The sequence below is a fragment of the Mustelus asterias genome, chromosome 7, assembly GCF_964213995.1.
Source record: "Mustelus asterias chromosome 7, sMusAst1.hap1.1, whole genome shotgun sequence".
Taxonomy (NCBI): Eukaryota; Metazoa; Chordata; class Chondrichthyes; order Carcharhiniformes; family Triakidae; genus Mustelus; species Mustelus asterias.
Genome location: NC_135807.1, coordinates 75741204 through 75766047, shown reverse-complemented (window position 1 = coordinate 75766047; position 24844 = coordinate 75741204). Strand labels below are relative to the sequence as shown.

General features: G+C 41.7%; 1 protein-coding gene across 1 annotated transcript in view; it reads right to left on the bottom strand.

The window, feature by feature from the left end:
* The window catches only part of prex2 (phosphatidylinositol-3,4,5-trisphosphate-dependent Rac exchange factor 2), a 416168-nt gene that overhangs the window by 136606 nt on the left and 254718 nt on the right, over positions 1-24844 (bottom strand). Inside the window, exons 26-28 of the mRNA XM_078217095.1 lie at positions 11120-11299; positions 9847-9941; positions 6233-6315 (exon numbers count right to left, since the gene is read on the bottom strand). Coding sequence (XP_078073221.1) covers positions 6233-6315; positions 9847-9941; positions 11120-11299 — 358 coding nt within the window. The remainder of the gene's footprint in view (positions 1-6232; positions 6316-9846; positions 9942-11119; positions 11300-24844) is intronic.

The window sequence follows — 24844 nt, the reverse complement described above, 5'->3', positions numbered from 1 at the left end:
AACTTCCACCCATCTCTCACCTTCATATGGTCCATCCCAACACGTCCCATCCATCTTTTGACTTCTCTGTCTCCATTTCTGGGGATAGATTCTATTAACATTCATTCCCACTCATCAACTCCCACAACTATCTCTACTAGACTTCGGCATACTCTCCTTCCTGTAACGACTCCATTCTATTCTCCCAATTTTTGCAACTCTGTCACATCTGTTCAGATGATGTTACCTTCCACAACATTGCTTCTGATATGTCTTCCTTTTTCCTGAACCGAAGATTCCCCACCATTGTGGTTGGCAAGGTCCACAACCATGTCTAACCTATTTCCTGCACCTCTCCCCTCATTCCTTCCCCTTCCTTCCACAACCACAATAAACTTCCTTTGTCCTCACTTTCCACCCCACCAGCCTCCATATTCATAACACCTTCCACCATCTCAGGCATGATGCTACCAGCAAACACATCTTCCGCTCTCCTCCCATGTCAGCGTTCTCTCCATGGTACCTGGTACATTCTTCAATCACCTCCACCACCTCATCCCCTTCCCATTCAATCTCGGGTGTAACATCTGCCCATTTACCTCGTCCCTCCTCACTGTCCAAGGCCAAACACTCCTTCCAGGTTCGGCAGCAATTTAGTTTCACTTCTTTCAATTTAGTCTACTGTTGCTCCTCTACAATGGGGAGGCCAAATACAGATTGGGTGACAGTTTTATAGAGTATCTCTGCTCAGTCCACAAGCATGACCCTGACCTTCTGGTTTCTTGCTATTTCCATTCACCACCTTGTCCTCACACTCACATTTCTGTCCACAGCCCGCTGCAATCTTCCAGTGAAACCCAATGCAAGCTCGAGGAGCAGCACCTCATCATCTGATTAGACACTTCACAGCTTTCTGGACTCAACATTGAATGCAGACCATGAACTCTGTCCTCCATTTGATTTGTTTTTTTCTCCCCAGGTGCCAGTTGGCATTTTGTTTTCATGTTTTTGCTATCAGACAGAGCTGACCTTTATTCTGCTATTAGCACCTACTCAAGAATAATGTTTTGTTTCTTTGCTTCTACCATTATCACTCCCTTTGCATCTTGTTCCATGACATCTTTGGTATTTAATCTCCTTCATCCGCTAACCTTTGCCTGAACTTCCCCTTTGAACCTCCTGACTGACACTCCTGCTTTTTTCAACCTGAAACTGAACCGGACTAGTCATATAAATACTGTGGCTCCAAGAGCAAGTCAGAGGCGAGGAACCCTGCAACGAGTCACTCACCTTCTGACTGTCCAAAGCCTGTCCACCAACACTATCTCCAGGGCAATTAAAAGATGGACAATAAATGCTGGTCTATCCAGTGATGCCCAGACGCCTTGGAAGAATTTTTAAAAAGCATAAAACCCAATGCATTTCTACGTCTCTTCAGTTCTGAAGCGTCATATTAAACTGAAAATGTCATACCCTCGTTTTTGGGGGCAGGAGTGGCGAAGTGGGTGGAGAATCATGCCGGAGACCCAAAACGGCTTTTACACTGGTGGGATTTCCCTGCTTGTCACTGTGCCCCCCTGCCAATGACACAATGGGAATGGACCCTGACTTGAAATACTTGAATATGCATATCAAGTGTTTTCGATCATGCTGGCATGAATCATGACTGGTTCACCACATTGTGCACAGAACCCACTGCAAGTGCACAGGCAAGTACAGCACCCAGGGTGGAGAGGGTCATACCCAGGCTGTGCTGGTAGTCTGTTGGTGAGGTGTTAGGGTTCCGTGGTATGGGGGGCTTCCATGCCTGGGGGGTGCTGGGTTTTGTGGGGAGTGGGTGGGGGAGTTCGATGGGGGTTCTGTGGGGTATTTTATTTTTAAATTTTTATTCAAGCTGAAGTTGCTGGTGGGGCTCATTTAGAGCCAGCATGATGTCGTGAGGTAAAAACCATCCCATGGGAGAAAAGCCGACCCATCCCCTGGGCCACTGCTCTCACCCGCACCCCTCCCTCCTAGAACCAGGATAGGGTCCCCCTTGTCCTTACTTTTCACCCCAGCAGCCTCCACATTCAAAGGATCATCCTCTGCCATTTCAGCCGACTCCAGCATGATGCCACTGCTCAACAAATCTTCCCCTCACTCCGTTGTCAGCATTCCATAGGGACCACTCTCTCCGGGACATCCTGATCCACTCCTTCATCACACCCAACATCTCGCGCCCTTCCCATGGCACCTTCCCATGCAATCGTAGATGGTGCAACACCTGCCACTTTTCCTCCTCCTCACTCATCGTCCCAGGTCCTAAACACCCCTTTCAGATGAAGCAGTGCTTCCTGTGCACCTCCTTCAATCTGGTCTATTGCATTTGCTGCTCCCAATGCGGTCTACTCTACATCGGAGAGACCAAACGCAGACTGGGTGACCACTTTGCTGGACACCTTCGTTCTGTCTGCAAGCAGGACCCTGATCTTTCTGCCGCTTGCCACTTCAACACACTATCCTGCCCTCCTGTCCACATGCCTGTCCTTAGCCTTTTGCACTGTTCTGGTGAACCCCAACACAAACTGGAGGAACAGCACCTCATCTACCGATTGGGCACTTTACAACCTTCCAAACTGAATTCAACAACTTCAGAGCACAAACTCTCCCCTCCACTTTCACCCTATTTCCATTTAGTTTATTTTATTCTGTTTCTTCTTTTCATCTCATTCATCCATTTTTTCCATCCTTCTTTTTCACTTCCATTTTCCTACTTCTCCATTCCCACTCTCCTTCTTGCCTGCCACCCCTTCATGGCCAACTGCCTTAACCATCTGTACCTCTGTTCTGTCGTTCACACATTCTGGTCACTTAATGGACACTTTTAGCACCTCTCTCAGCCTTCTTCATCCTCATTTACATTCCCTTTGTCCTAATACAGCGCCCCCCCCCACCCTCACAGTATAAATCTCTGCTGATTTTCTTTGTTCTTAGCCCTGACAAAGGGTCATCCAGAATCAAAATGTTGGCTCTATTCTGTCTCCACAGATGCTGTCAGACGTGCTGAGATTTTCCAGCATTCTCTATTTTTGTTATGAATTCATGGGGCCAGCTCCTTCACTTTCTTTGTTCCAAAGTTTCAAAAAGCCCACGGACTACACTCTGCTTTTCTACCCAAGCAGACACTTAAAAAAAAAATTGGAAAATTCCGCTCTCTCTTTCTCTCTCGACAGATGCTGCTGAGTTTTTCTAGCACTTTCTAATTCTATCCCTTTACATTAAAGAGTCCAATCTGAATGCTTGCTACGCCTAAGGGTAGAGAGCCTGACCTCACTAGAGGTTCTGTGGTCAGCATCGTTTGGTAAATCAGGAGAGCACCCACATCTTGTAAATCTGTGTAGGAACAAAGCCAGCAGCGCTAACCAAAAAAAAAGTGGAATTAGCACCCCTCACCCTCTTTATTGGTGAGCTGATTTAACTAATGCATGCCTTTAATCTTCCCAGGTATTCCAGGCCATTTGACCTGTCACAGCCCTGCTGGCTTCTTTTCCGCATCTTCATTGTATTTGACCTGAATTATGATAGAGTCATAGAGTCATAGAGGTTTACAGCATGGAAACAGGCCCTTCGGCCCACTTGTCCATGCCGCCCTTTTTTGTAAATCCCTAAGCTAATCCCAATTGCCCACATTTGGCCCATATCCCTCTATACCCATCGTACCCATGTAACTGTCTAAACGCTTTTTAAAAGACAAAATTGTACCCGCCTCTACTACTACCTCTGGCAGTTTGTTCCAGACACTCACCGTGAAAAAACTGCCCCTCTGGACACTTTTGTATCTCTCCCCTCTCATCTTAAACCTATGCCGTCTAGTTTTAGACTCCCCTACCTTTGGGAAAAGATATTGACTATCTAGGTGATCTATGCCCCTCATTATTTTATAGACCTCTATCAGATCACCCCTCAGCCTTCTACGTTCCAGAGAAAAAGTCCCAGTCTATCCAGCCTCTCCTTATAACTCAAACCGTCAAGTCCCGGTAGCATCCTAGTAAATCTCTTTGGCACGCTTTCTAGTTTAATAATATCCTTTCTATACTAGGGTGACCAGAACTGTACACAGTATTCCAAATGTGGCCTTACCAATATCTTGTACAACTTCAACAAGACGTCCCAACTCCTGTATTCAATGTTCTGACCAATGAAACCAAGCATGCTGAATGCCTTCTGCACCTCTCTGTCCACCTGTGACTCCACTTTCAAGGAGCTATGAACATGTACCCCTAGATCTCTTTGTTCTGTAACTCTCCCCAACGCCCTACCATTAACTGAGTATGTCCTGCCCTGGTTCAATCTACCAAAATGTATCACCTCGCATTTATCTCAATTAAACTCCATCTGCCATTCATCAGCCCACTGGCCCAATTGATCAAGATCTCATTGCAATCGGAGATCATTTTCTTCACTATCCACTACACCACCAATCTGCAAACTTACTAACCATGCCTCCTTTATTCTCATCCAAATCATTAATATAAATGACAAATAACAATGGACCCAGCACTGATCCCTGAGGCACACCGCTAGTCACAGGCCTCCAGTTTGAAAAACAACCCTCTACAACTACCCACTGGCTTCTGTCAAGAAGCCAATTTTGTATCCATTTAGATACCTCACCCTGAATCCCGTGAATTTAACCTTATGCAACAACCTACCATGCAATACCTTGTCAAAGGCCTTGCGAAAGTCCATGTAGACAACATCAACTGCACTGCCCTCATCTACCTTCTTGGTTACCCCTTCAAGTTGCGGCACAGGTGACAGAAGCAGCAGGAAGTCAGGCCTTTCTGGGTGGAAGGAACTTCTGCCTATGTCCACCTTTGTCCACTTGTCGGGCATGAACTTGGAGAGGAGGCAAACTCCATTAGTTTCTCTCTCATTTAGCTTTCCCCCTGTGTTTGGAATGCTGATATCTTCCCCAAATATGCCACTGACATTAAAGAAATTTGTGTCCATGTGCCACCTTACTTATTTTTGCCATTTTTCAGATATTGGCTAAACCAGTAATGCAGGTGCCAAAACTGGGGAAATGGCTTAGAGTTTTTTAGCTTGAAGGTGCACTGAAGGTCAATGAACAAGTTCAAATGCAAATTAATCATTCTGGAGCAATGTCCTTACTGGCCTTTATTCACATTATACCAAATAGGTAACTCTGTGAGGCAGTTTACTTTCAGCAGTTTTTTAAACATATAACTAAAATAGAAATACAGATCTCTGTGATAATTTCACTCCAGGCGTTGAATTGTAGAAAACCTCAAATATGTACAAAAATCTGGAGGAGGAAGAATACATAATGTACAAGAGCTAATAACTAGGATTGCTGCACATATGTACATTTAAACCTTTGCAAGTACACTTTTGCACATAGAGTGAAAACCACATCCTGCCCCTAATTACCATATTACCAGTTTTAGATATGCCCTCAAAAAAAGAGACTATAATTTACTGCAGCAAGGCCACGAATGGCAACAATCCTTGCTCGTTCAATCACTTGACATTTTGCTCCATAATTTGCTGATAGCATGAGCTGTTAACATCATAGCAAGGCAACTGGGCACCTGGACCTGAGTGATCATGGCAAGCAACTCTGCTTAACTAATCAGAATATAGGATTGTAAAATTACAGTGCAATGATGGAGATGGAGGTTTAAGTTAATGGGTGAATTAATAAGGGAACTGGGAGAGGTAAAGGCACCCGAAGTCAGGACTAAGGCACTGCATAAAGTTTATGAGTTGAATGTTTCTCGATTGTCGTTAAAACTGTAAAATAAAATAGATATACAAATGTTTTACAACACCTTCAATAAAGCTCACAAAACAAAGGGATCACTTCTATAAGCTAAGTTCTTACAAGCTGATAGAATTGCATATTGTGCAGGTGTCTTATAGTAGGAATACATTTTGTAGCAAAGATACTTATGAAAGAATATTAAAACATTCTGAAAGTGTTCATAGGAATCTTTGCTGAAAACCTCTGTCCTCGCGTGTGTTTGGGATTTTCCAGTGTCATTGAAATTGAATGGAGTTTTGGCTGGAATGCCAATTTTTCCATTTTCAATTGCAGCGGGGTGGCCACAGACCAGATTAGAGAATCTCGCCCCTTGATTTCTCACTATTTTCTTTAATTTTCAGAATTTAACTTTTCTCTGGGGGAAAAAAGGACAGAATGCCAACAAACATTTATGAACAGGGTTGGATTTGGTTTACTTCGACTCACCTGGCTAAAGAGATGTTCTAAGCAACCATGCAGTTTATCCTGCTTATCATGTGAAATGCGAACACTGCAAGGTAGTTCATCCCCTGTTAGATAGGAAAGAAACATTGCAAAATATTCATTTTCAATTGAATCATTTATATTTTTAAGAATGTTGATCATATTTCAACAACCTATTGGGCTTGTATTCAACATATATCAGTTATGGGTGCAGATAGGAGGGTCCGATTTACAATTTCACACTTTGAAAAAGCATACACTTATAGAAAAGCTATGCTTCCCAGTTATTGAGTTTCTTCTCACCTAACAACTTATTACTTTGTAATTTATTACTGTAGATGGGCCAGGGTAGCATGGGTGCAAGTTAAAAATTTAAAATTGATAGACCCAACATACCTACTTCTGGTTTTAACAAAGGCAGGTATGGGGGTAAGTGGGCAGATGGTTCACCTCACCTCTGGAGGTAGGTCCTTTATTTAAATATTCAAATGAACTGCAAACCTCTGATTTTACCTCCATTTCAGATTTAACATTGGTCAGCAGAGTTTCTAAATCCTCAGAAATCCAAGTCGCTGGTGAACGGCAAGAACAATTGAACTGAATAGTGCCTTCCCAGTGTTCCTGGTTTATAGGCCAGGAAGAGCAGGAGTTCTTACCATTGCCCTATGATGCAGACCTGCGAATCTCCCTTTTTTAGGAATCCTCCTCCTCGTCCCTTGCAATCAGCTGACCTTCCTCCCCCAGCCCCAAGCTTTCCAGGCTCCTCTCCTGGATGTCCAATTCATGATCTCTGCCTTCCCCTTGCTACTCAAGCCAACGCTTGTTTTTTTCTCCCCATGAATTACATGGCTATACTAAAGCTAAATACATAAGTGCTTTTAGATCCTCTCTAAGAAGTTCCCTGATCATTGAAAAGATAATGATGGTGAAAGAATAGCGAACTGCTGTTTTTCATGGTGTTCTGCACAAATTGCACAAAATTTCCCACACTGATCTATGTCCTGCTTTCCACTGCTCAATAATTATAGTCATTAACCCTGAAAAATCCAGATTGTAATGTTAAATATAAATATGTGAACGTGATCTGTTTATCTTTATGTGGCTTGAAAGACATGGTAATTAGTTAACATGGAGTTTAGGATTCAGACCCCACTTTTACTTGCAGTTAATACTTGCTGTTAGATTTTCATTTCCATTTGGTCTGGGGTTAAAACAGCACCAAGATTGCACTTCAATGAAACTAGTCACTCTGCTTTAACCCAAGTAATTTTCCTGGGATCAACCACTGCACAACTCAATGGGCTCCCAAACATAGTACATTAGAAGTCAGTCTCTTGCTGCAAGGTAAATCTGCGGGCAGAATGAGAGGTGATCTTATTGAAACATACAAGATCCTGAGGGAACTTGACATGGTGGATAAAGAACAAAGAAAAGTGCAGCACAGACACAGGCCTTGCGGCCCTCCAAGCCCGTGTCGATCATGATGCCTTAACTAAACTAAAAAAAACCTCTGCCCTTACTTGGTCCGTATCCATCTAGATGTATGATCATTCTATGATCAACTGATCCCAAAGTTACTTTAAAAGATCTCATTTTTGTGGTTAATTTGCTGACGGTGAGGTGGAATATTGTATTGAGGAAAATGGTGCACTGAAACAGTTTTCACTGAGATAAGGTTTGTAGCATTTCCGTTGGTGAGGACCATGGCAGATATCTCATCATGGGGTCGGCGGAGATCGCTGACAAATTTCTGTGGGCAGTCACATTTGAGGAGGATATTCCATAACCCTTTGTGGGTGACAGAATCAAAGGTTTTCGTGAGGTTAAAAAAGGCTATGGTCCTGTTCCTTGCACTTTTCTTCAATTTTTGTACACTGAGGATGATGACTGCAGTCCCACTTGATGGGCAAAAATCGCACTGCGATTCGGGACACCAGACTGCCAACGCAACTGCTCTACTTAGAACTCGGTTGCATCAGGAGACTGCCAGGAGAATAGCAGAAATGGTATGTCCCACAGCATCCCTGAAAAAGTCAAACATACCCTCCAATTCATGGGAGTCCCTGGCCTGTGATCAACCAAAATGGAGAAGGTTTATTTGGGAAGGCACCAAACATATCGAGAGACTTTGTCACAAAAGTGCAGAGGCAAAATCAAGGTGTTGAAGGAAGCGTACAGACCTCCAAACAACCCATCTACCCAAGCCTTTAGGCACCAACTGCCCCACAAGTGACAGAGTCTGCTGATTGTGCGCTGTACTTATCAGGCAATTCAGAACCCATCAAATCTAAGCGGAAGAAGTCAGCCTCAATCCCAAAGGATTCTCAAAGAAGACTTTAAAAAACATTAAGTTCCATCATGTAGTGTGACTATAGTGTTCAATGCCCTATCCTCAATGGACATTGACTCAGGTTCCTTCTAAAATTATAGTGACCACTTTTGGAGTTTCAGAACATACATCTTTAACCTTGAATGTTTCTTCCATATGTCCTCGGGTTTCAAATTATTATTTTTAAGACTTGTGTCATGTTCTGCCTCAAGTCTTTTCTTTCCAGTTAAAACTTCAGTAGCGTTTTCTTTTCCTCATGACTTAATCTTATATTAATTTTATCAAAGTTGTGTCTGTGTCTTTAAACAATATATGTACAACCCAAGATGGCTGCAATGTCATCCACATATTTATCTGAATAATGTGTTACTTTTGCCAACTAAAAGTGCAAAGATACCAAATTCTAGTTTTTCCTCTACATGTGCCAATTGCAATGAAGCTGAATGGGAGGGGAGGAGAGGGGAGAAATCACACTGCTGTAGAACATATAGGCTCATAGTACTGCTTTTTATCAATCTGCACTGAATCAGTGCACTGTATCAGGGCGGCACGGTAGCACAGTGGTTAGCACTGCTGCTTCACAGCTCCAGGGACCTGGGTTCGATTCCCCGCTTGCGTCAGTGTCTGTGTGGAGTTTGCACATTCTCCTTGTGTCTGTGTGGGTTTCCTCCGGGTGCTCCAGTTTCCTCCCACAGTCCAAAGATGTGCGGGTTAGGTTGATTGGCCGTGCTAAAATTGCCCTTAGTGTCCCGGGATGCGTAGGTTAGAGGGATTAGTGGGTAAATATGTAGGGATATGGGGGTAGGGCCTGGGTGGGATAGTGGTCGGTGCAGACTTGATGGGCCGAATGGCCTCTTTCTGTGCTGTAGGGTTTCTAAGTTTCTAAGTGTATTAAATGCAATTTCATTTGAAAATCTCTTCGGTTTATTTGTCATTTTAATTTTTGTGGGTTACATATTTGGATTACCATGACTGTATATTATTCAAAATTGCTTTGACATTGTTTTTAGTTCTATCTTCTGCAACCCAACATAACGATGAGAATTTTAAAAATATGGAGGTAAAAGGAAAAGATATAACAAATTTAGGGTAAAATGAAAGGCGAAGAAAATAGCAAAAAATATTTAGAAAATGAAAAGAATATATAAAAAAAGTGACAAATTTGTTAAGAAAAGGTTGCTATGTGTAAAATTTCATTTTCACTATGATTTCTGTAACTTTGCTAGTGGCAGAGCTCCTGCTTTCATTTAGTGCACTTGCCATGGCATCATACACGTGTAGAACTTACCAGAGTCCATGTCATCACTGTGCACATAGGAATCGCAATGACTGCTACATATACTTGTGAAGGAAGCAATCGAATTCCTATTACTGTTACAATCACTGTGGAGGAAAAAAACATGTTAAGCTTCCATTTTTCTTTACAAATCACGTGCAGTTTAAATTGAAAATTGTTTCACACTGTATACTTTGACATCTGCAGTATTTATGCATAGCTGGGGCAATATTCCAATGGGGATGAATGCAACATTGATAAATTATGCATAACACATAACCTGACAGATGCCCAACACAAAATATAATTTATCTCAGTATTTTCTTAACATTGATATTGTGGCACATTTCTGCAATCTGTATTTTTTCATGATTATTGCCATCTCCAGGTCGTTAACACTCATTGTTTGGACTGGTACCTTACCACAGAAATTGCTTTTTTAAAATCTTGTAGTTAAATGGTTCAATCAAGCACACTAACAAAGCTCTCAAAAATGCCTTACAGGATCTCATTTTTGAGTACTCTTTTTAGTAATCAATTTATGAATAACTTAATAATTTTGTATTTTGATTTGCTTTCCCTCCCTGTAGCTTTATTAAGTAGTATTAGCAGCGTCAAGAGCATTGCATTGAACATAATAGGTGGAATATGTTCAAGAACAATTAGCAAAGTCACCAAGGTGCTTTGAGCTACGTTTTCAATAATTCAGTTCACTAATATGATGTGGGTAGGTGGTTCCTCTCCAAGTCAGGTCGACCATGATGTAATCAATGTGCCAATAGAATCACAGAATAGAAAGCCAAGTTTACTGGCTTGATGATGGAAGGTGTCAGGTGGAGGAGGGTCACATAGTATAAGGTTATTAACCACTCAACATCTCCCCCCTCCAAATGCAGTACCCACCGGATGGGTTGGCAGGAAAAGTGCATGCAATGAAGTCACAACAGCTGGCAAGGCAACAGGGAGATGTCAGACCTCGTGACTAGGGCAAGCCACTTCCAATATATCCACAATACTATTCTGTTTGCAGGACAATAGCACTTTGATTGTTGTGAACAGAAAGATAGAGGAAGTGTCCCTAAAAACACCTAAGCAGAAAGAGCGAGAGGCTCAATATAACCAAATCAGGGCATGAAATAGAGAAACAGTCACAAATAAAAACATATTACTATGACCAAAGTAAATGCTTTTAAGGAAAGCTGCAATAATATTTAATTCTTAATATTAATTTTAAACTGAATATTCAGTCTACCTACATTTAAGAGTAATCTAAAACATATTATACCTATAAGAATCCCTGTTGCTTATTGTATCATGACCCGAATCCTCCTGGTCATCTCCAGTTACCACAAAACAGACTTTCTTGCTGTTCCGTTCTGCCTTGTCACTGTCATTCTCTCCTGTAATGAGTGACTCAGCCGTTTTGGTCTCTGGTGTAGTTGGATGCGTTATTGAAGAAAGGAGGCTATAAAATGGGAAAGAAAGAAAAGTAATTCAGAGTATTTAAGATTTTTCACTGACTAAAATAATACAGCAAGTTCTTTCCCTCAGCTAAACTGAAAAGCCATGGGGTGGATTTTAATCTACAGGAACATATAGGTTTGGAGCAGAGTAGTTGCAGGCAGGGTGTGGGGAGAGAGAAAACAGGTGATCGAAACAGCATGTCCATTTTGCCAACTTCTGTATTTTATTGCAGCGTGTTAGGCTGCGTGCATGCAATTCCCTTGGGGGAGGCAAGTTGTCAATTACCATAGGTTATTCAGTAAATAGGACTAATATTACAAACATGGTTTGACTTTAGCATCAGATTCATGGTTCCCCAGTTTCCTAAACCATGCCAGTAAAAGCAAGGTGTTAGGGTACAAGACTGAAACCCCAACGTATATTCCCCAACTATTTGCTACTTCGGCATTAATGTGAGGATAAGGTGTTTTACTCAAGCTGTGATTCTATTGACACTCTCGGAAGCTTTTATCAAAACAAACTTTATTTAATAATACGGTTTAACCGTAATAAATGAATGAGCTTAACATTTACCAATTGAACAACACTTAAACATGACAAGAGACAATTCTTAACTGCTAGCCTATTTCTATTAGTTCCAATTCAATCAATATTCCTCTTGTAGACTTAAATTCCTCTTCAAAATCAGTTATCAATACCTACAGGCTTTTATGCTTGCACTTGTTAATAGTCCAAGTGTCTTCTGAACACCTCTGAAGAGAGAGAGAAAGAGACAGACACACCTGTCTTCTGATAGCCCCAAACAGCAGCCTCCAGAGAGACAGACAGAAAGACCTTGCACTTGCTTCTTTCAGAGCCAGGCAGTAACTGACCGTTTTAAAAAAAAACTGTCCCTCCTGCAAGCTTAGCTCCGCCCAGTCTCTGTCTCTGTCAATCAACCTAATCAAAATCCTACTCTGCAATCCAAGGGAAAGCCCAGGTAAACACAAATGCATTAACTCAGATTAAACAAACACCCTATTAATTAAAGTCAATTATTATCCCGGAATCTCAGCATGGAGCTCATATTATCTCAGACACAATGGCACCGTGTAAAGCATAGCTGAATTTTAAATATATGCCTCAAAAGAAGCATGATAAAACTACATTTCTTAAAGGCACAGTATCATCATAAAGGTGAAAACGCAGCCACAATTACTGCTTTTTTGCCTGCTTGTGCGAAATGGTTTGTTCATGGAACTTTTGCTGGGGGGTGAACTTCTACTTTTTGACTCAATGGGATGAATAGTCTCTTTCTGTGCCATAAAGATTTTTATAGCATTCTAAGTATTGGCCAGTCTATCCATGGAAGTCATCATTATGCCAATAGTCTGCAACATCATCACTCTGATACTTCTGGTGGACTTCCCCCAATCTCTCCATAAACATGGCATATCCAATTTGAAGGCCTATCAGTAAATCATGCATCGTCCTCAATCGCATGATGATGTCTCTTCAATGACAGCCCCTAGGATACAGCATGTGACCAGATGAGCACAGCATGGAGAGAGCTGAATCTTCCAAGGTGAACTTGTTACTACTGTCCCAGTCTCCACCATTTGCTCTTGCTTACTTGTAAACTGTATGGCACCAAATGAAAGTTAACTATCTGCCTGACAGGTCCCACCCAGAGGGCAAGTATCTGAGCTGATGCATGGTCTGTACAAGTCCTGCCTATGGCAGTGCACTCTCAGAAGTGCTCAGCTCCACTGAGGCCTTTTGGACACCACATCCACCAAGTCTTGCTACATATATGAAGACTTTGTGGGAGATAAAAGTCATGTATTAGTCCTGGGAAGGGAAGAATATTGCAAGTTATCATTGGGAAGTTGGTCCGATTTTCCTCATTGTTGAAATCAAGTCAACATGACTAGGTGCCACATGAGTGGCTTTTATTTACTTCTGTTATGGTAGCTAGGAGTTCACCATCTATCCATCTCCAATAGCAAGAGATATCAAGATTCTGTATATTGTCAGCGTTGCTTCCTCTGCACTTGTGAGCTCTGTTACCTGCAAAAGGCCCCTCTGCTTCTCTCGCTGGTATTCTCTGCTCTCCTCTCCATCAAGGCCCAAAAGAAGAGACCTGTGCGTGCTCGAAACCCATCAGAAGTTACTCAGCCAGAAGAATTGAAAGAGACAATATGATTCTTTATTCCATAGTTTCAGTCAAACTCCCTGCTATTAACCATATCCTGAAAGGAGATATGTATAACTAGGATGACCTGGCCTAACCTCATTAGGTAGTGTGATCCCTGCCCTGTCACCCCGTTGGTTGAAAGAGCTCGAGGAAGGGAGCATAAAAACAGCCAGTTTCAAGACAAACTCCAGTGAAGACTCCACTGTGATCTGGGGCGACACAAGAGGGCGTGCAAGATCCACATTTGTGTCAAGAGGATCCAAAGTTCATCTTTTGACGTGAGCTCAGTGAATTGAATCCAGCAGCCCAATCAATTTCATCAGAACATGTAGTATCCATTTCTCACCCAATTAGCCTCATTTGAGGAAATGTTAATTTATTGTATAAGAATTGTTTGTTTAACCTTGTGAGTGTTTTTAATAAAGCTAAGTTCAAACTACAGTTCTTTGTTTGTCTCAAAGTAAGAGCACCTGGGTAAACATAGAAACAAGAAGCAGGAGTAGGCCATTTGGCCCTTCGAGACAGCTCCGCCATTCGTTTTGATCATGGCTGATCATCGAATTCAATATCCTGATCCTCCCATATCCCTTAATCCCATTAGCCCCAAGAGCAATATTTAATTTCTTCTTGAAATCAGACGTTTTGGCCTCAATTCTGTGGTAGTGAATTCCACACATTCACCACCCTCTTGGTGAAGAAATTTCTCCTCACCTCAGTTCTAAAAGATTTCCCCCTTATTCTCAAACCATGACCCCTAGTTCTGGACTCTCCCACCATTGGGAACATTCTTTCTGAATCTACCCTGTCTAACCGTTAGAATTTTATAAATTTTTATGAGATCTCCTCTCACTCTTCGAAACTCCAGTTTAGAATCCTAACCAACTTAGTCTCTCCTCATATGACAGGCCTGCCATCCAAGAAACAACCTGGTAAACCTTCGCTGTACCCCCTCTATAGCAAGGACATCCTTCCTCAGATAAGGACACCAAAACTGCACACAATACCCCAGGTGTGGCCTCACCAATGCCATATACAATTGCAGTAAAACATCCCTATCCCTACACTCAAATCCTCTCGCTATGAAGGCCAATATTGCCTTCTTTACTGCCGACTGTACCTGCGCGCTTACTTTCAGTGACTGATGCATGAGGACTCCAAGGTTTCGTTAAGTATCCTCTTCTCTCAATTTATACCCATTCAAGTAATAATCTGTCTTCCGATTACTGCTACCGAAGTGGATAGCCTCATATTTATCCACGTTATACTACATCTGCTATGAGCATGCCCACACACTCAGCCTGTTCAAATCATGCTGAAGCATCTTTGCATCATCCTCACAGCTCACCCTCCCATCCAACTTTGTATTATCTGCAAATTTGGAGATAATACATTCAGTGAGTGACAAACTGATCAAAGTGACTGTATAGAGTATTTCACAGACAACATTCGACCTCCCCACTTTTTCAACAGCATAAAACGCATCACATTCCGACCACTCTTCAGTTCCAAAGAAATAATATTGGACTCAAATTTCCTTCCCCAGAGATGCTGCCAGACGTGCTGAGTTTTTCCAGCACTTCATGTTTTTTCTATTGATATTAGTATAAGCACGTACTGAGGATTTACAAATGTTATGAGTTGCTTTCACATTCATGAGCAAGAGCTGGTTCTACAGCTGTTTTTATTATTTATTTTGTCGACATCCCAGCAAGTTAATGGTTGTGATACAACCTGCCTATAGCATAGCAAGTATGGGCTGGCCTATCTCACAGAATCCATGAACTCAAAGGAATAACACCACTTTTCTAAGCACATTTTTGCGTTTTATCTTTTGTTTGTATTTTCATTCTACTTTGAATTTCAAGTTTTTAAATATTTAAGGGTTAATTTTAACCCAGTCTTGAGGTGGGGTAGTTAAGGTAATGGGTGGACTTACCCTGCATTCCCAACCACATGCCATTTTAACTTACCTGAATTCAGATTAAGACGGATTCCCTCTCTAGGATAGGAGTGGCCCCATTTCCATGGCAAAGTTGAGTTCCAATGATTCCATTGGGATGCGCACACACTTTTAACCAAAAGTTCAACTAAGAGCAACACAACCTCAAACCCAAAAGAATCCAGGCCTCCAGATACCCACTGGAATTTGTTTTAAACTTTAGTCGTTCCTTATGAACCATGAGGATCCAGTGGTGCTCCTCCTGGCCCCACATGGATATCTTAGATCTCACATCATCTCCCCTTCTCCAAATTCAGACCTTTCAATACTTCCTCTTTCTTTATTCAACTTGCTGGGGATCATTTCCAGACAGATACCCAGAAATTTTTGTCAATCCATTCCGGATCATAACAAAGAAGTTTCCCACAACTCCTGCCCTCCCTTAGTACAGGCACCTTACGCACTGTACTCCTGCAGACAGTACATTTTATCTCTGCCTTGTTTTCATGGTTTTTCTTTATTTTCCTGTGTACCCAAAAAAGCCAATAAGTCTATAAAAGCAATTACATTGCTATGCAGAGAAGAAATATATACAGACTGCCATTTCTGATTAAATAAAAAGTGCTGGTTTCAAAATTGCATTGGATCCAACTAGTATGATGAATCCTGTTTACATTCAAATAGAGGATGAGATTTCCCATTAGTTCTGCAATACATCTCAGTTTTAAACTGATACAGACAGATACTAAGCTATTAGTCTGGCACCAGTACACACACACACTCTCTCTTAACACCAAATAATAAATATATCATTCAGGAAGAGAGGAACAAATTGGCAACACATTGCACGACTCCTTAGCATATTTGAATGCTGCAAGTATTTTGCAAGTATCCATTAAAGCGTAGCATTTTAAGCATACTGTAACACAGAGCCCACAGAACCCCAAGACCGCTTTAATCACTCACCTCGACCATGAGGTCCAGAGAGCCCTCGGACTGTCTTTAATCTCTCACCCTAACCTCTTGGCATCAGTCCAAGGACAAACTTTCACTCAGCTCTCCGGTTCCCCAATGAACGACCACAAGACTGTTTCCCTTTCTCCCAACTCCAAGTTTCTGTGCAAACCTTCCCTCTTGTGCCACACTAACCCCCCACCACTTTTCATACTGTAGAGTTTGGGTGCATCTCCTCCCCTTAATGTTAATTGAATCCCATCCACCCCGTGTCTGTATTCTACTGTTCCATGTCTAGTTTTCCCACCCCCAATCTTCCCTCTATCTTCCAGCGCTCCCCAGTCCCCCAACCCTCCAACCCTTTCACCCTCATGTCTCTGTCATCTTCCCCTCTCATCCCCCAGTCCCCATCCATGTCTCTGTTTTAGAGTGTAGCCCTGCCTGAGACTCGCAGTACATAACACTGTACTGCCAGAATAGCGCAGCAACCACGGTGAGCAACCCAGCTCAACACCCGAAACTGCCACCATGTACAGCCCCACCATACATCCGCAGAGTGTGGGCTAACACTGGCATCACTGAGGAAATGGAACAGCATTGTTACAGGTAAGCTTTGAAAGTTGCACTCGCCTCGAAGTGACAAGTGAAGTGAGGGGTGGACAGCGGCACGCCACTTATATGCATTCATAATTTAGACCAGTCTAATTTCCCACTGGTGTGGCATATAATTGGGAAGGGGAATGTGATTCCAGCTTTTTAATGAGTAATCATGATATGCTAATATACACAAATTATGTTCCTGATGAGAAAGCCACTATGAAATCCCGCTGTGAAAGTGGCAAGCGGAAAAGTCTGACTATTTTTTCCATCAGCGGGAATGAGACTTTTGGCTTCACTCTAAATTTTCCGCTCCTGCCGGCATGAAATTGGCATTGGCAGCGCCAGAAAATACTGCCCACCATCACCATCCTGGGGATCAGCATTAAACAGAAACCTAACTGGACCAGCCATATACATTCTGTAGCTACAATAACAGATCAGAGGCTGGGTATTCTGCTAAAGTACCTCACCTCTGGGCTCCTCAAACTCTATCTGCCATCTACAAAGAACAAATCAGGAGTATGACAGAATATTCCCTACTTTCCTGGGATGAGTGCAACTCCAACAACACTCAAAAAGCTCAGCACAATCCAAGACAAAACAGTATACCTGACTGGCACTTCATCCACAATCATACCAGGAGCGCACAGTGGCAGCAGTCTGTACACCGATTCAACTCAGCAAGGCTTTCAATAGTGCTTTCCAAACCTGTGGCCTTGACCACAATGAGGCAGTTACTTTGGAACACTACTTGCAAGTTCTCGTCCAAGTCACAAACCATCTTTCAAATTCCCCCACTGTGGGCCAAAATTCTGGAACTTCCTACTAAACAAGCACCTTGGAAATCCTACACCACATGGACTTCAACAGTTCAAGAAGGTGGCTCACTACCACATTCTCCAGGCAATTAGGAGTGTACGGCCTTGCCAGCACTGCTTATTTGATTTATTTGTAGGCATCACAAATAGGCTTACATTAACACTGCAATGAACTTACTGTGAAAATCTCCTGTGAAAATATTCATAGCCTATGAATGAACAAATGGAAAAAAATTGGGAACATGCTCTAATTTAAATGGAGCAATCTGTACTAATGTGGAAAACACAGAAAAATCCCATTAACAATAGTACGTCTTCAAACTTTTAAAATACAACATCAGTGTGTTACATTCCTGGCCCTGAATATTTGGGTCTTCAGGATGTCTCCAACAAGAATATTCACACTACCAATTTACTATTTGGAATAATTACTGTCAGCAAAAGAAGCATTTAATCCTCAAGTGCACAATATTTCAAAACTCACATTTCGCAGTCATGCAGTCCTAACTCTCTTGTAAAATCTCAAATTGAGTGATGACCAGTTGAAAAAGGGCACCAGTACAGAAATGATTTTTAAAACATTTTGGTTGTCTGGGAGATTATGTAAGGTGGGAAGAAGCATTTTAATTTTCTTTTGTGAGGTTTTGAGAGTATGCATGATGCATGATGGAGAATGATAGGTCTGGCCCAAAAGTTAAAACTCTAAATTGGGGCAAGGCCAATTTTGATGGTATCAGGCAGGAACTTTCAAAAGTTAACTGGGGCGTCTTTGGGAAGGCAAAGGGATGTCTGTTTTTTGAACTCCTGTGCCGCAACTTGAAGGGGCAACCAAGAAGGTAGATGAGGGCAGTGCAGTTGATGTTGTCTACAAGGACTTTAGCAAGGCCTTTGACAAGGTACCACATGGTAGGTTGTTGCATAAGGTTAAATCTCACGGGATCCAGGATGAGGTATCAAAATGGATACAAAATTGGCTCCTTGACAGAAGCCAGAGGGTGGTTGTAGAGGGTTGTTTTTCAAACTGGAGGCCTGTGACCAGCGGTGTGCCTCAGGGATCAGAGCTGGGTCCACTGTTATTTGTCATTTATATTAATGATTTGGATGAGAATATAGGGGACATGGTTAGTAAGTTTGCAGATGACACTAAGATTGGTGGCATAGTGGACAGTGAAGAAAGTTATCTCCAATTGCAACTGGATCTTGATCAATTGGGCCAGTGGGCTGACGAATGGCAGATGGAGTTTAATTTAGACAAATGCGAGGTGATGCATTTTGGTAGATTGAACCAGGGCAGGACTTACTCAGTTAATGGTAGGGCATTGGGGAGAGTTACAGAACAAAGGGATCTAGGGATACATGTTCGTAGCTCCTTGAAAGTGAAGTCACTGGTGGACAGAGTGGTGAAGAAGGCATTCAGCATGCTTGGTTTCATCAGTCAGGACATTGAATACAGGAGTTGGTACGTCTTGTTGAAGTTGTACAAGACATTGGTAAGGCCACACTTGGAATACTGTGTGCAATTCTGGTCACCCTATTATAGAAAGGATATTATTAAACTAGAAAGAGTGCAGAAAAGATTTACTAGGATGCTACTGGGACTTGATGGATTGAGTTATAAGGAGAGGCTGGATAGACTGGGACTTTCTCTGGAGTGTGGAAGGCTGACAGATGATCTTATAGAGGTCTATAATATAATGAGGGGCACAGATCAGCTAGATAGTCAATATCTTTTCCCAAAGGTAGGGGAGTCTAAAACTAGAGGGCATAGGTTTAAGGTGAGAGGGGAGAGATACAAAAGTGTCCAGAGGGGCAATTGTTTCACACAGAGGGTGGTGAGTGTCTGGAATAAGCTGCCAGAGGTAGTCGTAGAGGCGGGTACAATTTTGTTTTTCAAAAAGCATTTAGATAGTTGCATGGGTACGATGGGTATAGATGGATATGGGCCAATTGCGGGCAATTGGGATTAGCTTTGTGGTTTTATAAAAAAAAGGGCGGCATGGACAAGTTGGGCCGAAGGGCCTGTTTCCATGCTGTAAACCTCTATGACTCTATTGACCTAAATGTGCATGTAGCATGAGAAGACATATAAATTCCTCTCACTGCTTTGCAATAGTTTGGAATACAAGAGTAGATTCACCAATCCCACAGTCACAGCAGAGAAGATGCCCAAAATGCTCAGCGAAGTGGAGCTTGAAAGGAGAATGGGTCAGAAATGAAACTACAACATTGTAACCCAAATTCTCCCTGTGACTATAGCTCATGATTGAGAATGTAGGATTGCAGACTTATTCAAATATTTAATCTTATTTCTAAAATCAATGTCTATTCTGATAGAGCAGTTTAAACATTGAGAACTTTTTTGGAAGAAATTTAGGGCAGGGTTTTCCGTGCCCCCCTACCACGTGTTTTGCGGCAGTGGAGGCAGCCCTCCATTGGCTGGTGGCAGTCTCTTCTTGTTCCACCATTGTCAACGGGGTTTCCCATTGTATGTACCATCCTGTCACCGGGAAATTGGCGATGGAGGTTGGCCGTTGGTGGGAGTAAAAGATCTCACTGGCGAGAACAGCCAGAAAATTCCAGCCATAGTACATAACAACTATTGAGATAATTAGAATGTTAGTCTTTATGAATAGGACATAAATTAACTGAGAAAAAATGTTCTTTTGTCCTGTTCAAACATCAACAGCCAACATCTGCAGGGTTTACAGTTTGTCATTCTTGCCTTTCCTGTGTATGCATCTTACAAGCAGGTCCTCTGACTAACCTGTTTCCTGTTTGATACTGTTATTCTTTCAAACAAATAAATTTATACACGCAAATGACCACAGAAGGAAAAGAAGTAGAATATAACACAGAATAGTCAATTCAAGTGCTTGGATTGCTCAATATATTTTTGGGCCCACTGACATTGTTTTAAACACCACGTTTGAATATTTTCTCACCTATCTGGAACATTCTTTCTGAATGTACCCTGTCTAATCGTGTTAAAATTTTATAAGTTTCTATAAGATCTCCTCTCACTCTCCTAAACTCCAGTGAATATAATCTTAACCAATTTAGTCGCTCCAAATATGACAGTCCTGCCATCCCAGGCATCAGCCCGGTAAACCTTTGCTGCACTCCTCTGTAGCAAGAATGTCCTTCCTTAGATAAGGACACCAAAGCTGCACACAATCCTCTAGGTGTGACCTCACCAATATGCTATACAATTGTAGTAAAATATCCCTATTCCTATACTCAAATCCTCGTGCTATGAAGACCAACATATCATTTGTCTTGACAACCAAAAGAGAAAATGCTGGAAAATCTCAGCAGGTCTGGCAGCATCTGTAAGGAGAGAAAGGAGCTGACGTTTCGAGCCCAGCCGACCCTTTGACAAAGCTCAGGCTTTGTCAAAGCTTTGACAAAGGGTCGTCTGGACTCAAAACATCAGCTCTTTTCTCTCCTTACAGATGCTGCCAGACCTGCTGAGATTTTCCAGCATTTTCTCTTTTGGTTTTTATATCTTGACTGCCTGCTGTACATGTGCTAACTTTAAGTGACTGATGCACAAGGGCACCAAGGTCTCGCTGAGTATCCACCTCTCTCAATTTATAGCCATTCAGATAACAATCTGTCTTCCTATTATTGCTACCAAAGTGGATAACCTCACATTTATCCACATTATACAGCATCTGCTTTGCATATGCCCACACATTCAGCCTGTCCAAATGGTGCTGAAACATCTCTGCATCCTCCTCACAGCTCATCTTCCCACCCAACTTTGTATCATATGCAAATTTGGAGATAATACGTTTAGTTCCCTCATCCAAATCATTAATATATAATGTGAACAGTTGGGGTCCGAGCACAGATCTCTACGGTACCCACTAGTCCCTGCCTGCCTATCAGAAAAAGACCCATTTATTCCAACCAGTTTTCTATCCATTTCAAGACACAGAATATTAAAGTAAAGAAATAGGCCATTCGACCAGGAAAACTTGTGCTTCCATTTCTTTCCACTAGACTTGAACACATAATCGAGGCGAGCACATTTGCGCAGTACTGAATAAGTGCTGTATTGTTAAAGGCGCCATCTTTTGGATGAGACATTAAACTATTACCCCCATAAATCAAAGCAAATTACTGCGGATGCTGGAATCTGAAACCAAAAGAGAAAATGCTGGAAAAGACATAGAAGCTTTGACTAAGGGTCATCTGGACTCCAAACATCAGCTCTTTTCTCCCTTTCCAGATGCTGCCAGACTTGCTGAGATTTTACAGCAAACTATTACCCCATCTGCCCTCTTAGTTGGAAATAAAATGTGCCATGAGACTATTTCAAAAACAAGCGTGTTCTCTTCTGTTTCCTGTCCAAACTACTGTTTGTGGGAGCTTGCTTGTGTACAAATTGGCTGTCATGCTTCCTACAATGCAATATTGACTTCAGAAGTACTTCACTGGCTATAAAGCACTTTGGGATGTTCTGAGGTCTTGAATAATTATAAATTCTCTTGGTTTCTTTAACTTTATGCTATGTGCAGTGAGCGCGACTAGATTTTGCCTCAGTTTTTTTCACTTCGCTTTAGAATATTGTGTGCATCTTTTTTCACGATAAAGCAGGTCCAGATTTTGCTGCATTTGTGCACAGAATGTTTCAGTGTGAGAGCAGACACAAATGGAACTGAGCACACTGTAATCATCAGTGAGCAGTCCCTTCTGACCTTATGGATAGAGACCTTATGGAAATCGTTGATGAAGCAGCTGAAATTGATTGGTCCCAGACATTGCCCTGAGGTATTTCTGCAGCAATGCCCTTATACTGAGATAATTGACCTCCAAAAACCAGCTCCTGACTCACTAAAACCTTTCCAAAGGCATAAGTCAGCAGTGTGAAGGAATACTCTTCACTTTCCTGGATGAGTTCAGTTCCAAGCTACAACATTGAAGAAGCTACACTCTATCCAGGACTCGGCAGCCCGTTTTATTAGCAACCCATCTACCACATTAAATATTCACTCCCTCCCACCAGCACACCATGTGGGAGGAGTGTGTGCCATCTACAAATTGCACTGCAGTAATTTGCCAAGGCTTTTCAACAGTACCTTCCAAGGCTGCATGCTCCACCACCGAGGTGAACAGGGGCAGCTGACTGAAGAAAACACCACCACCAGAAGGTCACACACCATTCTGACTTGAAAATATATTGCTGTTCCTTTCTCGTCACTGAAACTCCCTATCTAACAGCCTAATGGACGTACCTACACCACACAGACTGCAGCGGCTAACTTGCAACCTCCTCAAAGGCAACTGGAATGGGCAATAACTATGGGCCTTGTCAGTGATACGCATATCCCATACACAAATATAAAAAATGACCAAGGAAATGGTAGTTAGATAGACTGGATATGCCTTGCTTTTTGTGGTCAGGACGTATCTTGGCAATTTCCCACATGGTTGGCAAGATGCCAGCATTGCAGCTGCACCAGAACAGTTTGGTTAGATGCAATCAGAAAACTGCACATTGCAATGACACCATATTTGTAAAACCATTTCAAGGACATCAACATCTATTAAATTGTCATTTTGTTTTGTGGATGTCGCTCAAGGCCAGAATTTATTGCCCATCCCAAATTGTTCTTGAGAAGGTGGTAGTGAGCTGTCTTCATGATGTGGTGATACTGTGCCTTTAAAAATATATATTCATATCATGTTTCTTGAAAGTGGTATGTTTGGAATTCAGCTGTTTTACACAGTGCCAATTTGTCTCCACCAGACAGCTCACATGCTGAGAATGCAGGCTAATGATTGATTTTAGCTAGGGGTGTGTTTGTTTTAATCTGAGTTAATGTATTTTTGTTTATTTTGGGGTATTTTCCCCCGGGACTTTCAGAGTAAGATTTGATTAGGTTTATTGACAGGGGCAGAGTCATGTGAAAACACACGTTCATTTTTACTTTAAAACAGTTAGTTTCTGCCTGGTCCTGAAAGAAACAAGAGATGTCTCTCTGTTCCTCTCTCCGGAAGTGTTCAAAAAGCTCTAGGATTATTAACAAGCACAAGCATGTAAGCCTGTATATCGCTAATTGATTTGGAAGATGAGTTTAAGTGTATAAAAGGAATATTACTTGAACTGGAACTAGTAGAGACAGATTAGCAGTTAAGAATTATATCTTGTCATGTTTTTAAGTATTTCAAATGGTAAAAGTTAAACTAATTCATTTGTTATAGCTAAACTGTATTGTCAAATAAAGTTTGTTTTAATAAAAGCTTCCTCGTGTGTCAACAGAATCACACCTGGAGTGAAACACTTTATCCTCACGCTAAAGCCAAAACAGAACAACTGTTGGGGTCTAGTTGGGCTTCATAACATACTTTGAGGTTTCTGCTTTGGCACCCTAACAATGAACAGCTGCAATCCATGTGGTGAATGTGCACCGCAGTGCTGTTCGGAAAGGACTTCAGGATTTTGACACAGTGATGATCAAGAAGTAATATATTTCCATGTCACGGCAGCCTATGACTTGGATAGGAACTTGTAGGTGGTGGTGCTCCCATAAATTGGGTGACTTGCTAAAACAGTTGAGAGTCAATCATATTGCTGTCGGCTTGGAGTCATAAATAAACAGGCGAGCTGGAAGTCGTATGTTTCTCTCTCTAAAGGACATTAGTGATCCAGATTTTACAACAATTTGTTACATTTATGATCGCCATTGCTGATAACACATTTTTATTCCAGATTTATTTAATAACATTAAATTTAAATATTCCAAAAATTTGAAATAATATTTTTAAATCATTCACCTCGGACTGACAGGCTGATTGAGTATTTCCAGCATTTACTGTTTTAATTTAGAGTTCTAGCATCTGCATTATATTGCCTTTGGATTCCTAGTCCAGGAACCATACCTAAATACATGTCCAATTACGCCTGAATACATAATACTTTCTGAAGATAATCTAATTTTGTATCTATTTTCTTTCTTTCTACCCTATCCCAGTATGATTCTTTCATAGATCATAATTTTCAGCTAAAATTGATGCAATCATTAAGCCACTCAAACTATCATTTCCACTGAT